Below are 18,669 nucleotides of genomic sequence, written 5' to 3'. Positions count from 1 at the left end.
GAAAACATTTATTTATTCAGTGAACATTTACCAAATGCCTAATAGGAGCAGGCTCCTGGATTAGATACTGTGGAAAATTCCTTTTTTTTTTTTTTTTTTAAAGCCTCCTACTCTTTTTTTTCTTTCTTTTTACTTTCAGCAAATGCCCATTACAACCTCATCTCCATTCACATTCATCCTGATTCTCTCTTATTTCAAAGTCAGAGGAGGCTTTTGTGGTAAGTTGCAAACGGCCACAAATTCTCTCAGCAACTCTCAGCGAGAGGTAATACCTAGTTCCTTATTCTTTGGATCTGGCCTAACCCTGTGACTTGCTCTGCCCGAGAAGGTGGCAGGAGATGCTGTGTGAGCTCCGAGCTTAGGCTCAACAGCCTTTGCAGTTTCTGCTCTGGCTTTCCTGTCTGGGCTAGTCTGCTGGGGCAGTCACATGGAAGAGAACCAAGAGTACCCCGGCCAGCAGCCTGCCAACTACCACATATGTAGGTGATATGTGGTCCAACGTGGACCACAAGAGCGCCGTGCAGACACCAGCTGAAGAACCTCCTGAGGGCATCTAGGTTTCTGACCAACAGACTCATGAGCTAAATACATTTTTTTAAGCTACTAAGTTTTGGGGTGCTCTGTTAAGCAGCAATAGATATCCGATATAAACCTCCTCCCATCCAGGGTCAATCCTTCTACCTGTGATCTGGATTCCTTCCTCCTCCCCACTTATAAGACTTTATGCCACTAATCATTTTTCCTCTCTTCTGCATATCAACCTCGGCTTCCGTAGAACATGCCTTAGTTTCTTCCATTTAAAACCCTTGCTTGATCCTGCAGCTTTCTGTAGTTAACACCCAGTCAAGAGTAAAAAAAAATTCATGCTGATTCTCTCCATTTCCTCGCCTTCTGTTCATTTTCAACCCACTTCAATTTGGCTTCTATCCATATTTTGCCATGAAAATGTTTTCCTTGAGCCATCAATGGCCTCTCAATTGACAAATACAATGGCCTCTTCAGTTCTTGTCTTAGCCAATCTCTGTATGGCATCTGATAATTCTGCCCCTCTAGATAGTCTCCTTTCTTGGCTTTTAGAACGCCGTATGCCCTAGTTTTCCTGTTATGTTTTAGTTTTCCTCACACCTCTTCTCCCTTTCAGTGGATCCCATTTCTTAGCCTAATCCCTAAATTCTACTATTATTCCTTATGGCAGCCCACTTCCAACATCGCACCGGTGATCCCTGTCCTCCGTTATTTGTGCCTTTGCGTGGTCCCCTCCCACGCTGAATAGGGCTGATCTGTGTAACCACTAGGATGTCACAGAAATGACAATGAATGACTTCTGAGCTTAGGTCATAAAAGACACTGTGGCTTCTGTCTTGTGATATCTTGTATCACTCGATCTGGGGGAAGCCAGTGGCTACGTCATAAGAATACTCAATGAACTCTATGGAGAGATCCTTGTAGCAAAGAGCCAAGTCCTCCTGCCAAGAGCCATGTGAGTGAGCCATTTTGGAAATGGATCCTCCAGGCCGGTCAAGCCTTTAGATGACTACAGTTCCAGCTGATGTCTTGACTGTGGCATTCTCAGAGATTCTGAGCTACAACTACCCAGTTCAACCATTCCCAAAATTCTTGGCTAATGAAATGGAGATTAAAAAAAAAATGTTTGTTGTATTATCTACTCGGGTTTTCAGGTAATTTATTAAACAGCAATATGTAACTAATATAGATTCTGTTATCTCCAAGTGGGGTGCTACCAAAACAAAAGTCTAAAAATGCAAGGGGCTTTGGAGCAGGCAAATGGGCAGAAATTAGAAGGACTTGAGAAGAGTGCTGGTGAATATCTAAGGTGCTTCAAAGATGCTTTTAATAGTTACCTGATGGCCTGAGAGGAGGCTGTCAGTAAGGAGGTGAGAACAGTGTTGCTGGACGTTGGGAGAAAGGAGATCCTTGCTATGTAGTAGCAGAGAGTTTAGCAACACTACAAGCTAGAGTGACATGGAAAGTAGAAATGTGCCTAATCAACTATGTGATCTAGCTCAGGACATTTCCAGGCAGTGTTGAAGTAACTCCTGGCTTCTATCTGCTGCTTATATTAAAGTCTGGGAGGGGCTGAAAGAAGCTTAAGGAAGAACTGTTAGATAAAAAGGAGCCAGGACTTGCTAGTTTTCAACATTTCTAGGCTTCCAGATGGCAAATGATGCTAAAATCAAGAAGTGGTTTCTAGGCAAAGATCAAATCCAGGACACGGCCAGGAAAGCTGGTTTAGGGATGAAGCTAAGGATGTGGCTGTAAAATCCTTTGTTAGGATCTCAGAAAGATCTAAATTGGGGTCTCAGAAAACTATTCAAACAATAGGGCTTCTAAGACACTCAGCAGTGTGAACAAATCCCAAAGCAGAGAAGGAATTATCTCGAAGGGATACGTGATTTTGTCCACTGTAGCAAACCCCAGTAAGATTAACAAGAGCCCCATAAAGTTGTTTAAAGAACTATATTGGCAGAAACACTCCCAGTTTAGACTGAAAGAGACAAAGACAGTACAAGATGGTGAAGAGGCCTGTGATTCTTCAAACTTCTCCTGCTAGAAAGCAGGCTGAGAAAACTATGAAGTGCAAACAAAGGACACTTTTCATGGAAAAGGATGGATGACTCAGAGGCTTGGGCCAAGAGTCCAAAGCCACGAGCCATGGGACAATTATTCCTGAGCGGAGTATGACTGATTACTAATTGGGAAACTTCTGACATTTATCCGGTTGGATATTAGAATTTTTATGGACCAGTAATTGATGGGTCTCCCTTTCTCTCCTGTTATGAACGGGAGTGTCTGCAGAAGCCGTCCTTCGCCCGCACACTGCTGGTGCACACCGTTCTACCGCAAGAGCTAACTAACTAAGTCCTCTTCTCTTAGCCCTGCCTCCTTGGGCATTCTGATCTACTCCCACGGCTACCTAGGCACAGATGACAGACCCGATTTTTACCTCTTAGACCAGACTATTCTTTTGACATTCGGACTCTTCCATTCAATTTGCTCCTCTACATGGCCCCCTGGATGTCTGGGTAGAAAGGGAAAAGGGAAGGAAAGGAACCTTTGGTTATAGAGAGCTGAGTTCTTCACTAGGCACTTTATAAATGTTATCGCATGGGATAGGCACTAAAATCTCTTGATTTTGCAGAAGAGGAAGCTGAGGCTCCAAGGAATTAAGAAACTTTTCCAATCTTACATAGCCAACAAGCCTTAGGAGTGGAAACCCAGGCATTTATGGCTTCAAATCCATGTTTTTTTCTAATATATCATCCTTTCTGCCCTCCCAAGTAACCCAAAACTCAGTGTGTACACAATGGATTTTAGAATCACCCTGTTGTGCTCTCATATCCTATTCCATCCTCTGTCTCTAAAACACGGTCTTTCTACTCAGTTCCCTGTCTTGGGCCAACAGCAACGCTGCCAACTTGTCCCCTAAGCCTAGAACCTCAGAATCAAACTAGGCCCTTCTCTTCCATGACCAGTAACCAAATCCTGGTGGCTGTAACTCCCAAATAGCTTCCGAACAGATCACTTCCAGTGTAAACCTTCTCTTCTCGCCTCCCTGATACCCAAAAAGAAGTTCATAGTTATTCCAGTGGTTTCCCCTACAGTTTCCCTCCAGCTAATCCTCAAGATTTTCTCTTTCTCTTTGGTTTTTAGTAGTTTCATCATGAGGTGCTTGAGTGTGAGTTTCTTTGAAATGTCTGTTGGGAGTTTTCCTGAGCTTCTTGGGTCTGCAAATTTCTATCTTTCCCAAAACTTGGTAAGTTTTTTGAGCTCATTTAATTTTTTTGGCCCCACTCTCTCACTCTCTACTCATTCTTAGATTGTAATTACTCATATATTAGACCTTTTGAAATTGTCCCACAGGTCTCTGCAGTTCGATTCATTTTGTTTGATTCTTTTTCTCTCTCTCTCCTTCAGACTGGATGATTTCTAGTGATCTATCTTCAAGTGTACTGTCTTTTTTCCCTCTGTCATGTTGTATTATATTTCTATCACTGAATGACAAATTGCCACAAATTTAGCAGCTTAAAAGAACACAGTTTTACCATCACTCTGTCTGTGGGCCAGGAGTCCAAGCAGGGAAGAATCCACTTCCAAGTGCACTCAGGTTGTTGGCAGAATATATTCCCCTGTGGCTATAGGATGAGGGCTCTGACTTACTAATGACTGGGGCCGGCAGCCCTGGAGGCCTCCCACAGCTCCCTGACCCATGGCCTTCTTTGTAGGCACTCACAACCCAACAGTTTGCTTCTTCAACGCCAGCAGGGGCATATGTGTCTCTCTCTCTCCTCACAAAAGGGCCACCCCCTCTTTTAGGGTTTTATCTGATTCAGTGAGGTCCACAAAATAGTTTCCCTTTTGATTAATTAAAAATCAACTAATTTGGGACCTTAATTACATCTGTAAAATACCTTCCCCTGTGTTATAGTTGCTTTAAAAGTATATGGTCATTCTAACCTCTGGGTCATACTCGGTGTTGACATCTGTTAATTATCTTTCTCTTGAAATTGAATTCCTTTTTTTTGGAGATTCCTGAGATTTGTTGAATAATTTTGGTTTATATTATGGACACTGTCAAGGTTTTATTGTGAGAACTCTGGATTTTCTTATAATTGTTCCAAAGTGTTAGTGTATTTGATTTAACAAGTACCCAATTTGTTTAGACTCAAACGGAAAACTCTCACACCTGGGGGAGCGGCAGCTCGGATTCGTTACATTCTTTAAGCCTTGGGTACAGGCTGCTTCTGGTTTTCCCCAGGCACATGTGCTTCCGCAGTCAGTGGACAGTTGGGCCAAATTATTTTCCTGCTTTCTGGCTTCCCCCCGCCTAAGGTTTTCTCCTCATTCTCCAGCAGCCTTGGTGGCCTGAGCTCTTTCCCCTGCTACGTGGGGCCAGGAAGATGCTGGGCTACCCCCGCACTGAAGCGACTGCAGTTGCCGTCAAGGCACAGCCAGAAAAAAATGGGGAATTCACTCAGCAGGTCACTTGCTCAAAGTTTTGATTCCTCTCCAAAATCTGCCTGCCTTTGTTCAGTCTTCAGAAGTAGTTCGTTTTATGTTCTGCTCAGAATTTATAGCATTTATTCAGAGAAGGGTGAGTCTGCTAGGCATTTACACCAAGTGGTGACTTCTCTTCTGTCTTGGCTCAGTGGCTGTCACCTCTGTCACTCCTGGCTCTGCAGCCAGGTCCCCACTACTCCCTGCTTGCATCCTCCATCTCCTCAAGACTGCCTTTCAACTACACCACAGGGATCTTTCCAGGATGCAGCTGGGATCCTGTGACCCCTCTACTGAAAGCCCTTCCGTAGGCAAAAGTCACCCAGCACATCCAGGTGGATCTCCTCAAATGGACTGCCAGGCTCTTCAGAACGCAAACCCTCCGAATAGTGGTGTGCTGGAGTTGGCTCACACTCATTTGTGAAAAAGAGCTGCTGAACATTCAGGAATTTTGCGAGCCAGTTGTTGAATCACTGGTAGCTTGAGATCAGCTATGTTGGGAGTATTCACACCATTAAAATTAGCCAGCCCGACATATCAGGGCTTCCCACACCACCGGCCAAGAGCCAGTTACCAACACACATCTCTTCAGCGGGGCACACAATTTTTACGCCTGAGTTATTTTGAACAAAATCTGAATACCCTTGAACATGACATGCTACTTATGATATAGATAAATATATCTTCCTGGTTCTGCCTCATGTGCTTCCTCCACTACTCTTCACTGGGCCAACTTCTACTCATCCTTCAAACCAAGCCTCTGTGGAAAGCCAACTTTGACCTCTTCAAGTACTTAGTTGCTCCTGCCTTGGTGTTACCACCGCCTCAAGACAGCATTAAAGCTGCTTAGCGCAGCACACAAGGGCTCCTACCTACTTTCCCATCCTGCGGTTTCACACGTGTCCTCTCTAGTCAAATCAGGCAGGTTGTCCTACCAGACCACGCTGTGTCCTGCCTCTGCAGCTTTCACACACGCTGATTCCTTTATCTGGACCACCACCACCACCACCCTCACTTCATTGGCCTAACTCTTACTTAAACATTAAGCTTCCACACAAATATCCCTTCTACCGGCAAGCCTTGCCAGATTCTCATCCTAATGTTAATTTGGAAACATTTTCTTTGAGCTCCCATCAAGACCTTGCCCATATCCAGAAGCAATGGACTGTACTTCTGATTCTCTCACTTTTCTTCCTTATGGTTTGTATTTTAATTCAGTTACCCGTCATTTCCCCCTGTCTTGAATTACTGCAATAATGTCCTGATAGATACTGATCATGTCCATAAAAATCTGTTTACTTTTCGGACTCCCTCATTAGACAGTAAGTTCTTTACAAAAAAATGAACATATTTAATTACACACAAGAGGTCACAATAAATGAACATTTATGGACTAAAACTGAATGGGAGGTTGGGAGACTAAATCAGCTGCTAGAGGGAAATAATGGCAGACAGGAGGGCTTGTGAGTGACTGAGTCAGGCCTTGGATGCCAGATAATTTGGATATTTAATAGATGATGAAAGGCTATGAAGATTTTTGGACAGGAAACTGTAATAGTTAAAGCATTATTCAGGGAAGTTCCTTCAGATGTAGTCTGCAAGATACACTGGAGTGGGGCAAAGCTGTAACTAAGAGAGTATTTGAGAGAAACTTGCAATCGTTCATATGAGAATTAAGATAACTGTTACTAATAAGTCATTGCACTTGCCACTCTTCCAGTTAGTGTTTGAAATTCCTTTTATAGTCTGTCTATAAATTTTTTCAGGGTTTTCACTTAATTTCTTTCTGCTTTCATAATCCATAGCCCTTATTTTAAAAAGTTGAGACCTATATAAAAATGTAATCAAGTGGAAACATGTCGTCTTACCCTAGTACTCAGATGCAACCACTGGCAACATTTTGATATATCTCCTTCCAGCATTTTCTATGCATTTTGCTCTTATATTGCTAAGATCATATATATAATTTTATATTCTGTTTTCTGACTGATAGGATATGGTAGCACTTCCTCTTTCTGTGTAAAAAATGTGAAAGTCTGACAGTTGTTTATCATTCAGATATGTTAGATTTTACTCAACTATAGCCTTAAAAGTGAACATTTTGGTTTTTAATTGATACTATAGAGAAAACTGTGATAAACATTTTTTGTGTATAAACTTTTGTTTTAATTTGGATTATTTCCTGAGAGTAGATTACCAGTAGGGGATTTACTAAATCAAAGGCTAAGACCATTTTAATGGCTTTTGTGCTTATTAAATTGCTTTCTAGAAAGGAAGTATTAATTCCATTTGCATCTTCTAAACAAACCTTAACATGCACGCCACGTGCTATATAATAGCAGAGGCAAACACCTGAGAAATTTATCACTTTAAACAGTTTTGCCAACATAGAATATTTCCTCGTCTCCCTAAGTCTGCTTTTAAATTTTTAAAACTGTGACCGTGACAATAAGGAATATTGTCACTCTTTCTTTATGATTTGTATATACATATGCATTATGTAAATGGATGTGAAAAGAGTGAAGTGAATGAGAATTACAGTCCAGTTAGCGAAAATGACAACTGGCTGGACTCACCATAAGATAGGTAGATACTCAAAACCTATTTCTATCCCTTTAGACAAGAGGAAACATGCTCAGATCTCACTTTAAAATATTTTTACATATAAACAGTGAACTGGAGAACTGTCTATCTATACAAGCCCAGAAGAGGTAAAATAAACATATTTTACTGTTATGTGGTGAGTACAGGTTGGTTGTAAATGTTAGATTTAAACTATTACCTGTCACTTCTTCATTTCTGAAACATTTTGCCAAGTTTTCAAGTGATAGAAATACCACTTAGGTCAGAGTGAAACAACTTAATGTCAAGCCTTTAGTCTACTGAGTTTTGTCAACAGAGAGGTCTCCAAGGAGGACTGGCAACCTATGGCTTGTGGGCCAAATGGGGTGCACTGCCTATTTTTGTACGGCCTGTGAGCTAAAAATGGTTTTTACATTTTTAAATGGTCAAAAAAAAAATACTATTTCGTGATGTGTGAAAGTTACTGAAATTCAAATTTCATAGTCTATAAATGAAGTTTTATTGGAACACAGCCACATTTTTCATTATGGCTGCTTTTGTGCAGAGAGGAATAGCTGTGAGAGAGACAGGAAGGCCCCAAAAGCCTAAAATATGGACTATGTGGCCCTACACAGAAAGTTTGCCAACCTCTGCCTTGGAGTAATATACGATTTTCTATTTTCTTCACTAAATCTGACTACTTTAATGAGTATGTCCCAGATGCTCTGCTGCTCTTCAAAATTCTTACCTTGTTACATTTTGCATTTTTCATGAGCTTATGAAACTTATGTCCATTTTGGAGCAATATTTTATTATTTTCTATAGCTCTGTCTAGAGCCCATTTTCACCTTGCTAGATGGTTTGATTACTGAAATTAAGTCACTGGTAGTTGGAATTCAGCAATTCTAAAAAAATGTATAATCTATAAATTGTGCATGTTTTGAGGATAAAAGCACATGCAATTCCTTTTGCATACAAAAGGTATGAGGTAGAGGCATACAAGGTAGAGGCATTCCTATTTCAAGTTTAATTCGCCAACAGTGCTCTCTATTAACGAGGAAAGGAAGTCACCTCGAACAGCCTTTACACAAATCCTACTGGTTGATGGAAGTGTCCCCATATTCAGTTTGGCTACATTAAACAAAACCTTCCTTGACCCTAAGCTGCACCTACTACCCATATTCTGGGGAAAGATACCATAAACTCACACCTATAGTCCTTAGATTCATCTTTATACAATATGAAGCACTTCTTTAAAGACCAGTCCTTTGCTAGTTACTGTTCTCATCCAACTTCATGTGAAGTCTACTGAACTGGGATATTTGAGGGCCGTTTGTGGTGGCATATATGATTGTGTGGCTGAATATGTTCAACTATTCCCTAGGAATTAGTTTTGTTCTTCCTTTGTTTGTTTAGGCAAGCAACAGTTGCGGAATACCAGCATTTAGTGGATTTTGCCTCAGAGCACGTGTTAAAAACTATAAGGAGAGTTTACAACTTTTCAATTTTAAAATCAGCTTTGGATTTCTGGAATTGGTGTGTCCATGTTTCTTCCCATCCTATTGGGACTTACTGTTGTTAGCAACCTCCTGTGTGGTTCTAAGATATGCTGACCTCTTTGAAACCTTTCCAGCTGTCCTTGCCACTTTCTTGATCTCTGCAATATAAGCTACATTGTTTAGTGGAGTTAAGTTCTATGAACTCTGGAAATCCTCCCTGAGACTATGAATTGACTAACACCCAAGGTAGCATAAACATGCAGACACAAATGTTCCTAAAACCAAGCCTGCTGGGCAACGCAGGACATGACGTGGAGTCTGGAAAAAGCAACAGTTTGCTCAATTGCAAGTCTATGACTACCTCCAGGTGCAGTCTGAAGCTAAGTGGCTAGTTTTTTGATCCTCAGATGTAACCTCTCATTAGAGCACAACAGAATTTGCAATTGTGGATGCAAGGAATTCCATGAAGATGCTCTGGGCCCATTAAGACTTCTGGTTTCAGAGGGTTCTAAAATACACTTTCTTCAATCTATGGAGTTTTGTAGAGAGACATCATTTTTTTTTTTTAAACAAAGCTGATCTAAGTTTTAGCCTGAAGATTATAATGACTACAGCTCATTAAAATTTGTATCCAGAGAATGCAGTTGCAAATTATAAGCAAAAAGAAAAGTTTAATAGCTATCTGTCTTATGTCCGGTTTGTCATAAAAAGCTTATTATTTTTGGTAAAAAAATTAAGACTTTGCAAGGGATTTACTTGGACTAAGAATCCCACATTAGTCTAGCTTTAAATATGGAGTATTAGACCAGCGATTCTCAGCCTATCTCTCGAAACCTCACAGCTTGGCTATTCTAATAGACAAATCATGCAGCCCAAACCTAGGAGAGCTGGACAATGCCGTAGAAATAACATTCTATTGAGAATCAAAAGATATGGAATTCAGTCCCAACTCTACCACCATCTCAGCTTAACATTTCCATTTGTCTCCTTATTTATAACTTGCATAACAACACACACCACACATGGATATTGTGAAAACCAAACTAGTAACAAATACAAGAAGACCTTGAAAACAGGCAAAAGGGTAAAATATGAAGGTGTCGTGCTGGCAACGGTCAGCCATGTTTCTTTCCTGGTGCTTTCCTTCCCACCCAGACACCACATGTCCGTAACATGAAGACTCCTGTTCCTCCACAGCCCTGAGCTCTTATCATCACCCCTTTCATCCAGGAACCTTTTTGTTTTAAGATTTTATTTATTTGAGAGAGAGACCACGCGAGCGAGAGAGCAAAAGCAGGGGGAACAGCAGAGGGAGAGGGAGAAGCAGGCTCCCCGCTGAGCTGGGAGCCCGATGCGGGGCTCGATCCCAGGACCCTGCAATCATGACCTGAGCTGAAGGCAGACGCTTAACTGACTGAGCCACCCAGGCGTCCCCAGTATCTGGGAATCTTGAGGGTCACCAAGGGCCATGGTGGTCTGTGCCTCTTAAAGCAACTGGTGGTGGGGGCTTGGGTGGCTCAGTCGTTAAGCGTCTGCCTTCGGCTCAGGTCGTGATCCCAGGGTCCTGTGATCGGGTCCTGTGATCGAGCCCCGCATCGGGCTCCCTGCTCAGCGGGAAGGCTGCTTCTCCCTTTCCCTCTGCCTGCAGCTCCCCCTGCTTGTACTCTCTTTCTCGCTCTCTCTCTCTCAATAAATAAATGAAATCTTAAAAAAAAAAAAAAAAAGCAACTGGTGGGGGTGGTAAGCTTCCTGCATTTTGCTTTCTGTGGGGAGAGGCCTGAGCCTGTGTGGGTGTGGGCGCAGTGGCCAAGGGCCACGGCTACACTGGGCTGTGCCTTTCCAGAGGTTTCTCCTGTCGCTGAAAATGCAATTACTGTGGAAACTTTTTGAACATCTAAAAGGTTATATGACAAGTATTAACATGGGTTGTCTCTGAGTGGTTGCCATTATAGGTTTTTTTTTTTTTTTTTTGCCACATGTCTGTATGTTCTCACTTCTGCAATTAATAAGACAAAAGCCCAAAAAGATATTTTGAAACAAACAAACAAACTGGACTTTAACTATGTTATGAGGGGCAAACAACTAAACCACTTAAGAACACATAAATATCTCCGGAGAAACAGAAAACAAGGGCATGCCATTCACTCTAAAAAGATGAGTACAACATCATCTCATCGGAGAAATTTTTCTAAGAAGTTTTATTAAGAAAGGATTTATGTGGTTTTAATGTCCTGTCAGGTTTTTTTTTTTTTTTATTTTATTTTATTCTAGTACTGTGGCAGTATGATGAAAAAGCAAGCAAGAAATCAGAATCTAGCTACTGGGTGGGGGGCAGGGTGGGGGAGAAGCAAGAAGGACCCCGAGGGCATAACATATTCTGAAGCTGGTCTATAGACCAGATGGGAAAACTTGCTCTTTAATCTAATGACTTTCTTTTAATCACAAGCAGTACTTTCCTTATTACCCAGAGTTTTAGAAATACATTATTCTTGAGATGACTTCCTAGGATTTCTTTTACTCATTTAAGACCACATCTTTGTATTTAATTCATCCTCATATTATCCCTGCAGGGCACGTCCCTCTAATTATTCCCATCTAAAGTGACGGGAAAATGGAATTACACTACTTGGAAAACAGACATCCTTTGGTATGTCTTTCCTCAGTGCCCCCTTGGTCACAGATTGTGAGCTGTCCTTGGAGGGCAAGGACTGTGACTTTGCATGTCCAGTGCCCAGGCAGAGTATGTACGTGGTAAAAATCTGAACAAATGCATAAATAATAATAGCCAACACGTAATGCTTACAGTACCTCGAGCGCTATTCTCGCGCCATTATACACAGTAACTCACTTAGTCCTCAGAAGCCTACAGAACGGGTCCTATCATTATCCCCATTGTACAGATGAGAAAACTGAAGCCCGGAGAGCAAAGCAAGGTTTACACAGAGCCAGGATCAAAGCCCACAGCTTTGGTTCTAGAGTCCAACTGCGTAAGCACCACACCGAGCGGCCCCCGCAGCACGTGGGCCAGCCAGGAGACCATCCCCTTCCGGGAGGAGCAGGCCTGCACTGGGCTCCCATATCTCAACGTTTCTGGGTTTCTCTCCGGGGCAGCGACGCTGTGGGGTTCCTTGGGAGACTTAAAAAGGGCAATAACTGGACACAGGCACACGAATGCAGAATAAATGAATCCCCAACCATCACAGTCACAGTTGCTGTGCCTGTAAGGCTGCCTCTCAAATACCTGCGGGGATCTGTGGGAACGCCAGCTGTACTGGTGACTGTGGAGACGCGCAAGCAGAAGGTTCTCATCAGTGTCCACCTGGCCAAACCGCAGTGTCTCCTGTGTGTCATTACAGATCACAAAATGGCTGAAGACCAACTCCTCTACCTCAGGGCACTGGTTCTGAAAGGAAAAGAACGCGAACGTGCATCAGATTAATTGCAAGCTGTTTGGCAGCTGTCTGCCCAGTGGCGACTGTTACAACACAGAAACACTACAAGATCTGTTGTCATTAGCTCTGGTATACAAAGTATTCTGTATTTCCAGGAGACGCACCAAAAAATACCTTAAAGAGATCTTCGATGTTCCAAGAATATGTTTTGATTTATACTCCTGCAAAATAAATCATATGCACAGAAGAGTAAGAGAACAATGAGATCCCTCAAACTTTTAACATTTTAAAACAAATTAACATGCTACAAAGAATGCTGCACTGAGTAGTGCACGTTTTTGAGCAGAGTACTGGAGGCTAGAATTACCACGTTCCTGGCCTTCTAAACTCGACAATCAAGACCAATTACCAAAGCCACAGTTTGTACCCTACAGAAAGTAAGGATCATTTAGGTAATACATCCCCAGATCCCTTAAGGGGGAGGGTGGATGTGTGTGTGTGTGTGTGTGTGTGTGTGTGTGTGTGTGTGTGTGTGTGTGTGTGTGTGTGTGTGTGTGTGTGTGTGTGTGTGTGTGTGTGTGTGTGTGTGTGTGTGTGTGTGTGTGCGCGCGCGCGCGCGCGCGTGTGTGTGTAAATCTGCTCAGGGAGAGATGTAAATAAAACCGTAACTTTCCCTCTATTGTTAAGAGGCTGAACACATAAAACAGACCAGCTCTGGAGTCAGTGTAAGCCAAGCTGCAGTTTTCAAGAGAGATAATGTGCGTTGAAAAACAGTTGGTGTCTGTGTCAGCTAATAGTCATCCATCAGCTCATGTCTCCCATTCATCTGCTGAGGCTCAACAAGTTAGTACTATGTTCCTGTCTTGAGACCTCCCTTCTCAACTTAATAGTGTCTCCATCGGTTGCTGTTATATCTAAACACTGACAAAGTGACAGAGCATTTCTGTGTTTCCTCTTCTATCCCTCGGTTAGTTAATGGCTTAAAAAATAATAAACATACTTTTGGTAAATGAATAGTTAAAAAGATGCTCAAGTTGAGAATGCAAGAAAAAAATATTAATTAGCCGATCAATTTGCAGACAGTGGGAGGTAACCGTAACTGATACTTCTGGTGGCCTCTATTTCCTCGTTGTAGAGCTAAATGTCACAATGGCACTCTTGGTCACTCGCCATTTTCCCAAGGGGAGGGAGAGTAAAAGGGGACACGTAACTCACAAGGACAGTGATTTAAGTGATTATGAGGCCTGAGAAGTCTAAGGACAAAAGTAGCTGGAATCCAGCCTGGACCAAGACCTGACCTAGAACCTCATTCAGAACAGGTGTCCTGGGGGGCAGGATCCACTCTTAGTCATGCACAGGGCCCCCTCAGTAGATGCGCAGTGCTTTCTGGCTGCAGCTGGTGGAGAGGCCCTGAAACACCTCATTCTTCCAAATACCCTCGGGGACTCCTCACTCTGTCATTCATCGATTCTCACCAACCTCCCTATTCTCATGGAGCGGAACCTTGCTTGACAGCCACACTAATCACAAAAATGAGTCTTGGGTTAAGAGAGACCGAAGTACTTACAAGCAAAAATTACCTGTTGTCTGCCACACTCTATGCTGTGGCTTTTTTTTTTTTTAAAGATTTTGTTTACTTACGTGTGAGAGAGAGAGAAAGAGAGCATGAGAGGGGAGAGGGTCAGAGGGAGAAGCAGACTCCCTGCCGAGCAGGGAGTCTGATGTGGGACTCGATCCTGGGACTCCAGGATCATGACCTGAGCCGAAGGCAGTCGCTTAACCAACTGAGCCACCCAGGCGCCCCTACGCTGTGGCTTTTAATCATGAGCTATGATTTCAAAGCTTGACTCCCAGTGGGGTTGAACGTCCTGCCTGATCTGACCCCACCGCACCCTGAGCCACTCTCCACTGGCTTGCCCCGCCCGAACCCTGCGAGCTCTTTCCTGCTCCTCCAACATCGCACTGGCCCCCTTTCAAGTCATTCAACACATCTAACTCCTTCCTGCCTCAGTGCCTTTCCCTTGCTTGGACCTTTTTTCCTTCACACTTGACTAACTTCTTTCTACTTACACTCAGGTTCCCATTTTCAGGTCACTTCTTCTGAGGAGCCTTCTGGGAGCACCCCCAGAGCAGGTCACATCCCCCTATTTTATGCTCACATCACACTCTACTATTTCACTTTCCCTCCTGGGACTAAGAAATTATTTGTTTGATTCTGGGTTCCTCCTGTCTCCATCGCTAGAGTCCATGCTGCATGAGGGCAGGAACCAGGTCTGTGTTATTTTCCGGTTTATCTCCAGTACTCAGCATAATGCCTGACACATAGGGACTCGATAAACACTTATGAAACAAATACATGAGTAAATTTAATTTTTAAAATTATAAGTGAATACATGTTCACAGTAGAAAAATTAGAAAATATAGGAAGTATGTATTTTTTTTAAGTCTCTAATTTTACACTCAAAGAACTGCTGTTAATATTTTGGTGGATTTTGTTCTAGCAATTTTTCTCTTCAAAGTGTCCTGCCTGTTTCTACTCCAGTCTATCCTATCTAATCCTATCTTATATGTCTTACATACTTAAAGGTTTATAAACCTTTAATCAAACTGGAGTCACAGTGTATAATTATTTTCATGAGATTTTTCCATTTGCCATTATATAATCAACATAAACTACTCTCCTTATAAACATTTTTCTCTCCTTTAGGTCCAAGAGTGCAAACATGGAAAAAGGGATATTATTCCAAACTCCCAGTTAGATGTCCTGAGACTGAAATTCAGTTTTCATAATAAATCGGGATCAATCTCCTGGTAACAGAGAGGTTAAGTTACCAGATGGGACTTGAGTGGGGAAAAAAAAATCATATTACTTTCCTCATCTCCAAAAACTGACCTTTAATAAATGATGAGTGTTTTAGAAAAATGTAAATGAAAGAACACAAGGGGGTTGTTTACATTTTTCTAAAGAGTACTCAAAGTCCTCAGAGAACTGTTTCTCTACTATTCCTTCATCTGTGGAGTTCATTATAACCGTAATAAGTTTAAGCATTTCTTGGAGTGTCTTAAATTCTGGTATATTATAAAAACAGTTCATACACATTTTATATGACATCATATAGTCTAAGTTGCAGGATGCTGACTCAGATTTGTAATTAAAAGATGGCTTATTTACATTTAGGATTTGGGCTGGAGTGTTGTACAGGCATTTGCAATTAAACAGAGACAGACATCATTCTGGTGTAAGATAAGACACATGAGCAAGACCTTCATTTTTAAATAAAAATCCCCTTTACATGTTATTTTGTCCCAATGTGGGGATATGGCATTGAAATATAAAGCAAATTGCAAGTGGCATTTTGCATCCTTAATCTGGTTTCACAAAACATTAATCATGTGCAAAAGAGAAAAAAAAAACTACGGCCAGAGAAATCAGACACTGATGAAGGCTTCTGTTAATCTTGAGCTTGTGACCTAAAGGTGAAAGGTCAAATTGTTTCATGCTTCAACTGTCTAGTCCATCCACACTGGATACAAATGACTTGTCTCAGATATGAATCCAATAAAAGTATGCAGAAAACTTGAATAACTTATCTTGCTTATTAAATTCATATTTCTCATTGGCAATAATTAGATTGCATATGAGCACTGTACACACAATAACTTCCAAGCTTAGGAAACTAATCTTCCCCACTAAGGGAATAAACCACATTCAGAACATCTTAGAAACAATGAACTTAATAACCCTCTACAAACCCATTTCAATGTCAAATGTTTGTTAATTTCAAAGTAGTGCATTTTTGTATTTACTTTAGAATGCATAGGGTTAGATGCCTACCACATTAAAACTTGGTGGCAAGTACCCTTGACATGGGAGGAAACAAGAAAATTACAGCAACAATTACAGAAGTATATCCTCTTGTGGCTCATGTTAACATTGCCAAATCCCTGTATAAATCAGAATCAACTATTCATAGAATGTACCTGTCAGCAATATGCTACGTGACATATGGCTCTACTTAATCAAATATACAATTCCATTTTTTAAAAAAACTCAGAATATTCCTTCAAGGCACTGTGTTAGCCAGTCAGTCATTGGCACTCTGATGTGGTTTAAAACATTTAAATATTTATGCACCGTATTTTATTTATATGTATAGCTGTGTCTAAGAGAATATTTTTACCCTGGGAGGAAACTGATATTTCTGAAGGCCATTTTGCAGTAGTTGCTACACATGAGTCCTCTTAGAATGGCCCTGATACCAAGACAAAAATATCCTGGGTTTAAATGCTCTATCAATGACTCTTTTATATTTTCTAGGTTTGTTTTTTATTAAATTCATTGTTCAAAATATGACAAAAAACAGAAATTGGAGCCATGGAGGTTTTTTTCACATCACTATTCGAACCAGCTGCAAAGATTTAGATCACACTAGCTCTTATTTTACGCATGTCCTCTGCAACAAGAAAACCATGGAATGCCCTTAAAAAAGAATTTTAAAATAAAAAACAGATGTGTTATCTTCTTTCCCTTTGCTATTGTAGTGCCATGTTAGGTAATTAATTCCTTAGTCTTATATAGGTCTTCATGCATATAAAGAAGAGAGTTTATTCCCATAAAAATTCTTAAGTCAGAGAACTCAGAGCCCCCCTCCCGTACCCCCACCCGCCTGTCTCCACATGAGGTCAGCACAGGATGAAGGACATTTCTCCTGGGGGGCCAGCTCCACACAAATGCAGGTAGTATATACAGGTGGGGGGCGTGTCCCAGCTTTAATAGCAACACAAACTTGATGGAAATACAGTATTATACTGAAAATCAGTGTGGAAGCAGAAGTGATTTGTTCTTAAATTGTGGAGCACAGTATTATCCAAACATTCTGTGAAATTATTTTCATGCTAGCGGCATGGACAGGTTCCCCATTTTAAATATGCCGTGCAGCACAGACTTACACTTCATCCCCTTGTTTGATATGGCTAATTTCTGGCAAGAGATGAAAGGAAAAAATTATCGATTGAGAGTCTTTAACTGATTAAAAAATGGCAGAATGATAATAGGGGGAAAGACTAAGACTTGTTGGGCTTGCATATTTCTTCTCGCTGCTTTTTCCCTCTGAAAAGATGAAATGTTTACTATCAGCAAAGCTCACACAGGTTCTTCATTTCTGCAATGGATGCTTAGACAATCTGATACATAACTAAGTTGAAGCTTTGGCAAAGGAAAGCCATAATACTTGGAAAAAATTTCTGGGAATATGTTACTTTCCACACAGATGTGGTACATTAGTCACAAAAATGTGGGCATGGTCTCCTATGCATGTGTAGAGAACCCATATTCTCCAAAGCTTTTAAAAATAACATGCATCACTTTGCTAAACAGAGAAAACCCCAAATATTATGATGCCCATCAAATTCTTCATCCTCTCACATTTTTGTTTGTGCTTCGCTTACTATTAGAAGTGATAACATAGAGTGCCTAGTAAAAGATCACATGCAGACAAACTGTAAACTGTTCTAGGATGTGCATACCTGTTGCCAAGCTTGTACTGCAGTATTTAGAGAATGAACCACATGTTGCCCAAAGTTGACAAAGACAGAGTCCATTACAATAGTGCAGTCAAGCAGCTTTTCTCCCGCGTCGCGGGAAATGGCCATCTGCCCGAAGATGCTGAAGGGTTTCACCATGCTTTGCATCGTGACATTTCTGCACTCGAGAAGTTTACAGTCCGCTTGAGCTGAGAACCGGATCTCCTGACACACAGGACTATTGTTCCACTGCCGGAGATACATGTGAGGTTCTTTGAAGGAAATAATCATGTATTCTAGTTCAGATGGCACATTTTTATCGGAAATAAATGGCTGTAGGTATTGTGGCGGAGCTGTTAGAAAACAAACAGGAAAAAACAGCAATTGAGATGAGCCAATATTTTATGGAAATAAAGAGATGACGTTTAAATTATTCACTTTTTAAAGATTACCGAATTAGCTATTTGCAGTTTAATAAATGCAAACACTCTCTTGAAGGTGTTATACTATTTGAATTACCATTTGATATTTGCCAACAAAACGGTTTTGTTCAATCAGCATGCCTCAAACATATATTGTCTAAAGTTCACCTTCACTTTCACAGACAAAAATTTGATCACAGAAGACAACAGATAAAATGAAGAGGAGGCAAATATCGAAGGAGAGTTTTATGAAAT

At 41.3% G+C, this 18,669-nt stretch overlaps 1 protein-coding gene across 3 annotated transcripts in view; it reads right to left on the bottom strand.

Moving 5' to 3' along the window:
- The window catches only part of VPS13B (vacuolar protein sorting 13 homolog B), a 752,513-nt gene that overhangs the window by 72,504 nt on the left and 661,340 nt on the right, over positions 1-18,669 (bottom strand). For all 3 annotated transcript variants that reach the window (XM_027594446.2, XM_027594522.2, XM_027594354.2), the window contains exons 42-43: positions 17,996-18,345; positions 12,319-12,480 (exon numbers count right to left, since the gene is read on the bottom strand). In XM_027594446.2, the coding sequence (XP_027450247.2) occupies positions 12,319-12,480; positions 17,996-18,345 (512 nt within the window). The remainder of the gene's footprint in view (positions 1-12,318; positions 12,481-17,995; positions 18,346-18,669) is intronic.

This window comes from Zalophus californianus, chromosome 4 (assembly GCF_009762305.2).
Source record: "Zalophus californianus isolate mZalCal1 chromosome 4, mZalCal1.pri.v2, whole genome shotgun sequence".
Lineage (NCBI taxonomy): Eukaryota > Metazoa > Chordata > Mammalia > Carnivora > Otariidae > Zalophus > Zalophus californianus.
The sequence above is the reverse complement of the archived record's forward strand: the minus strand, read 5'-3'. Positions and strand labels throughout refer to the sequence as shown.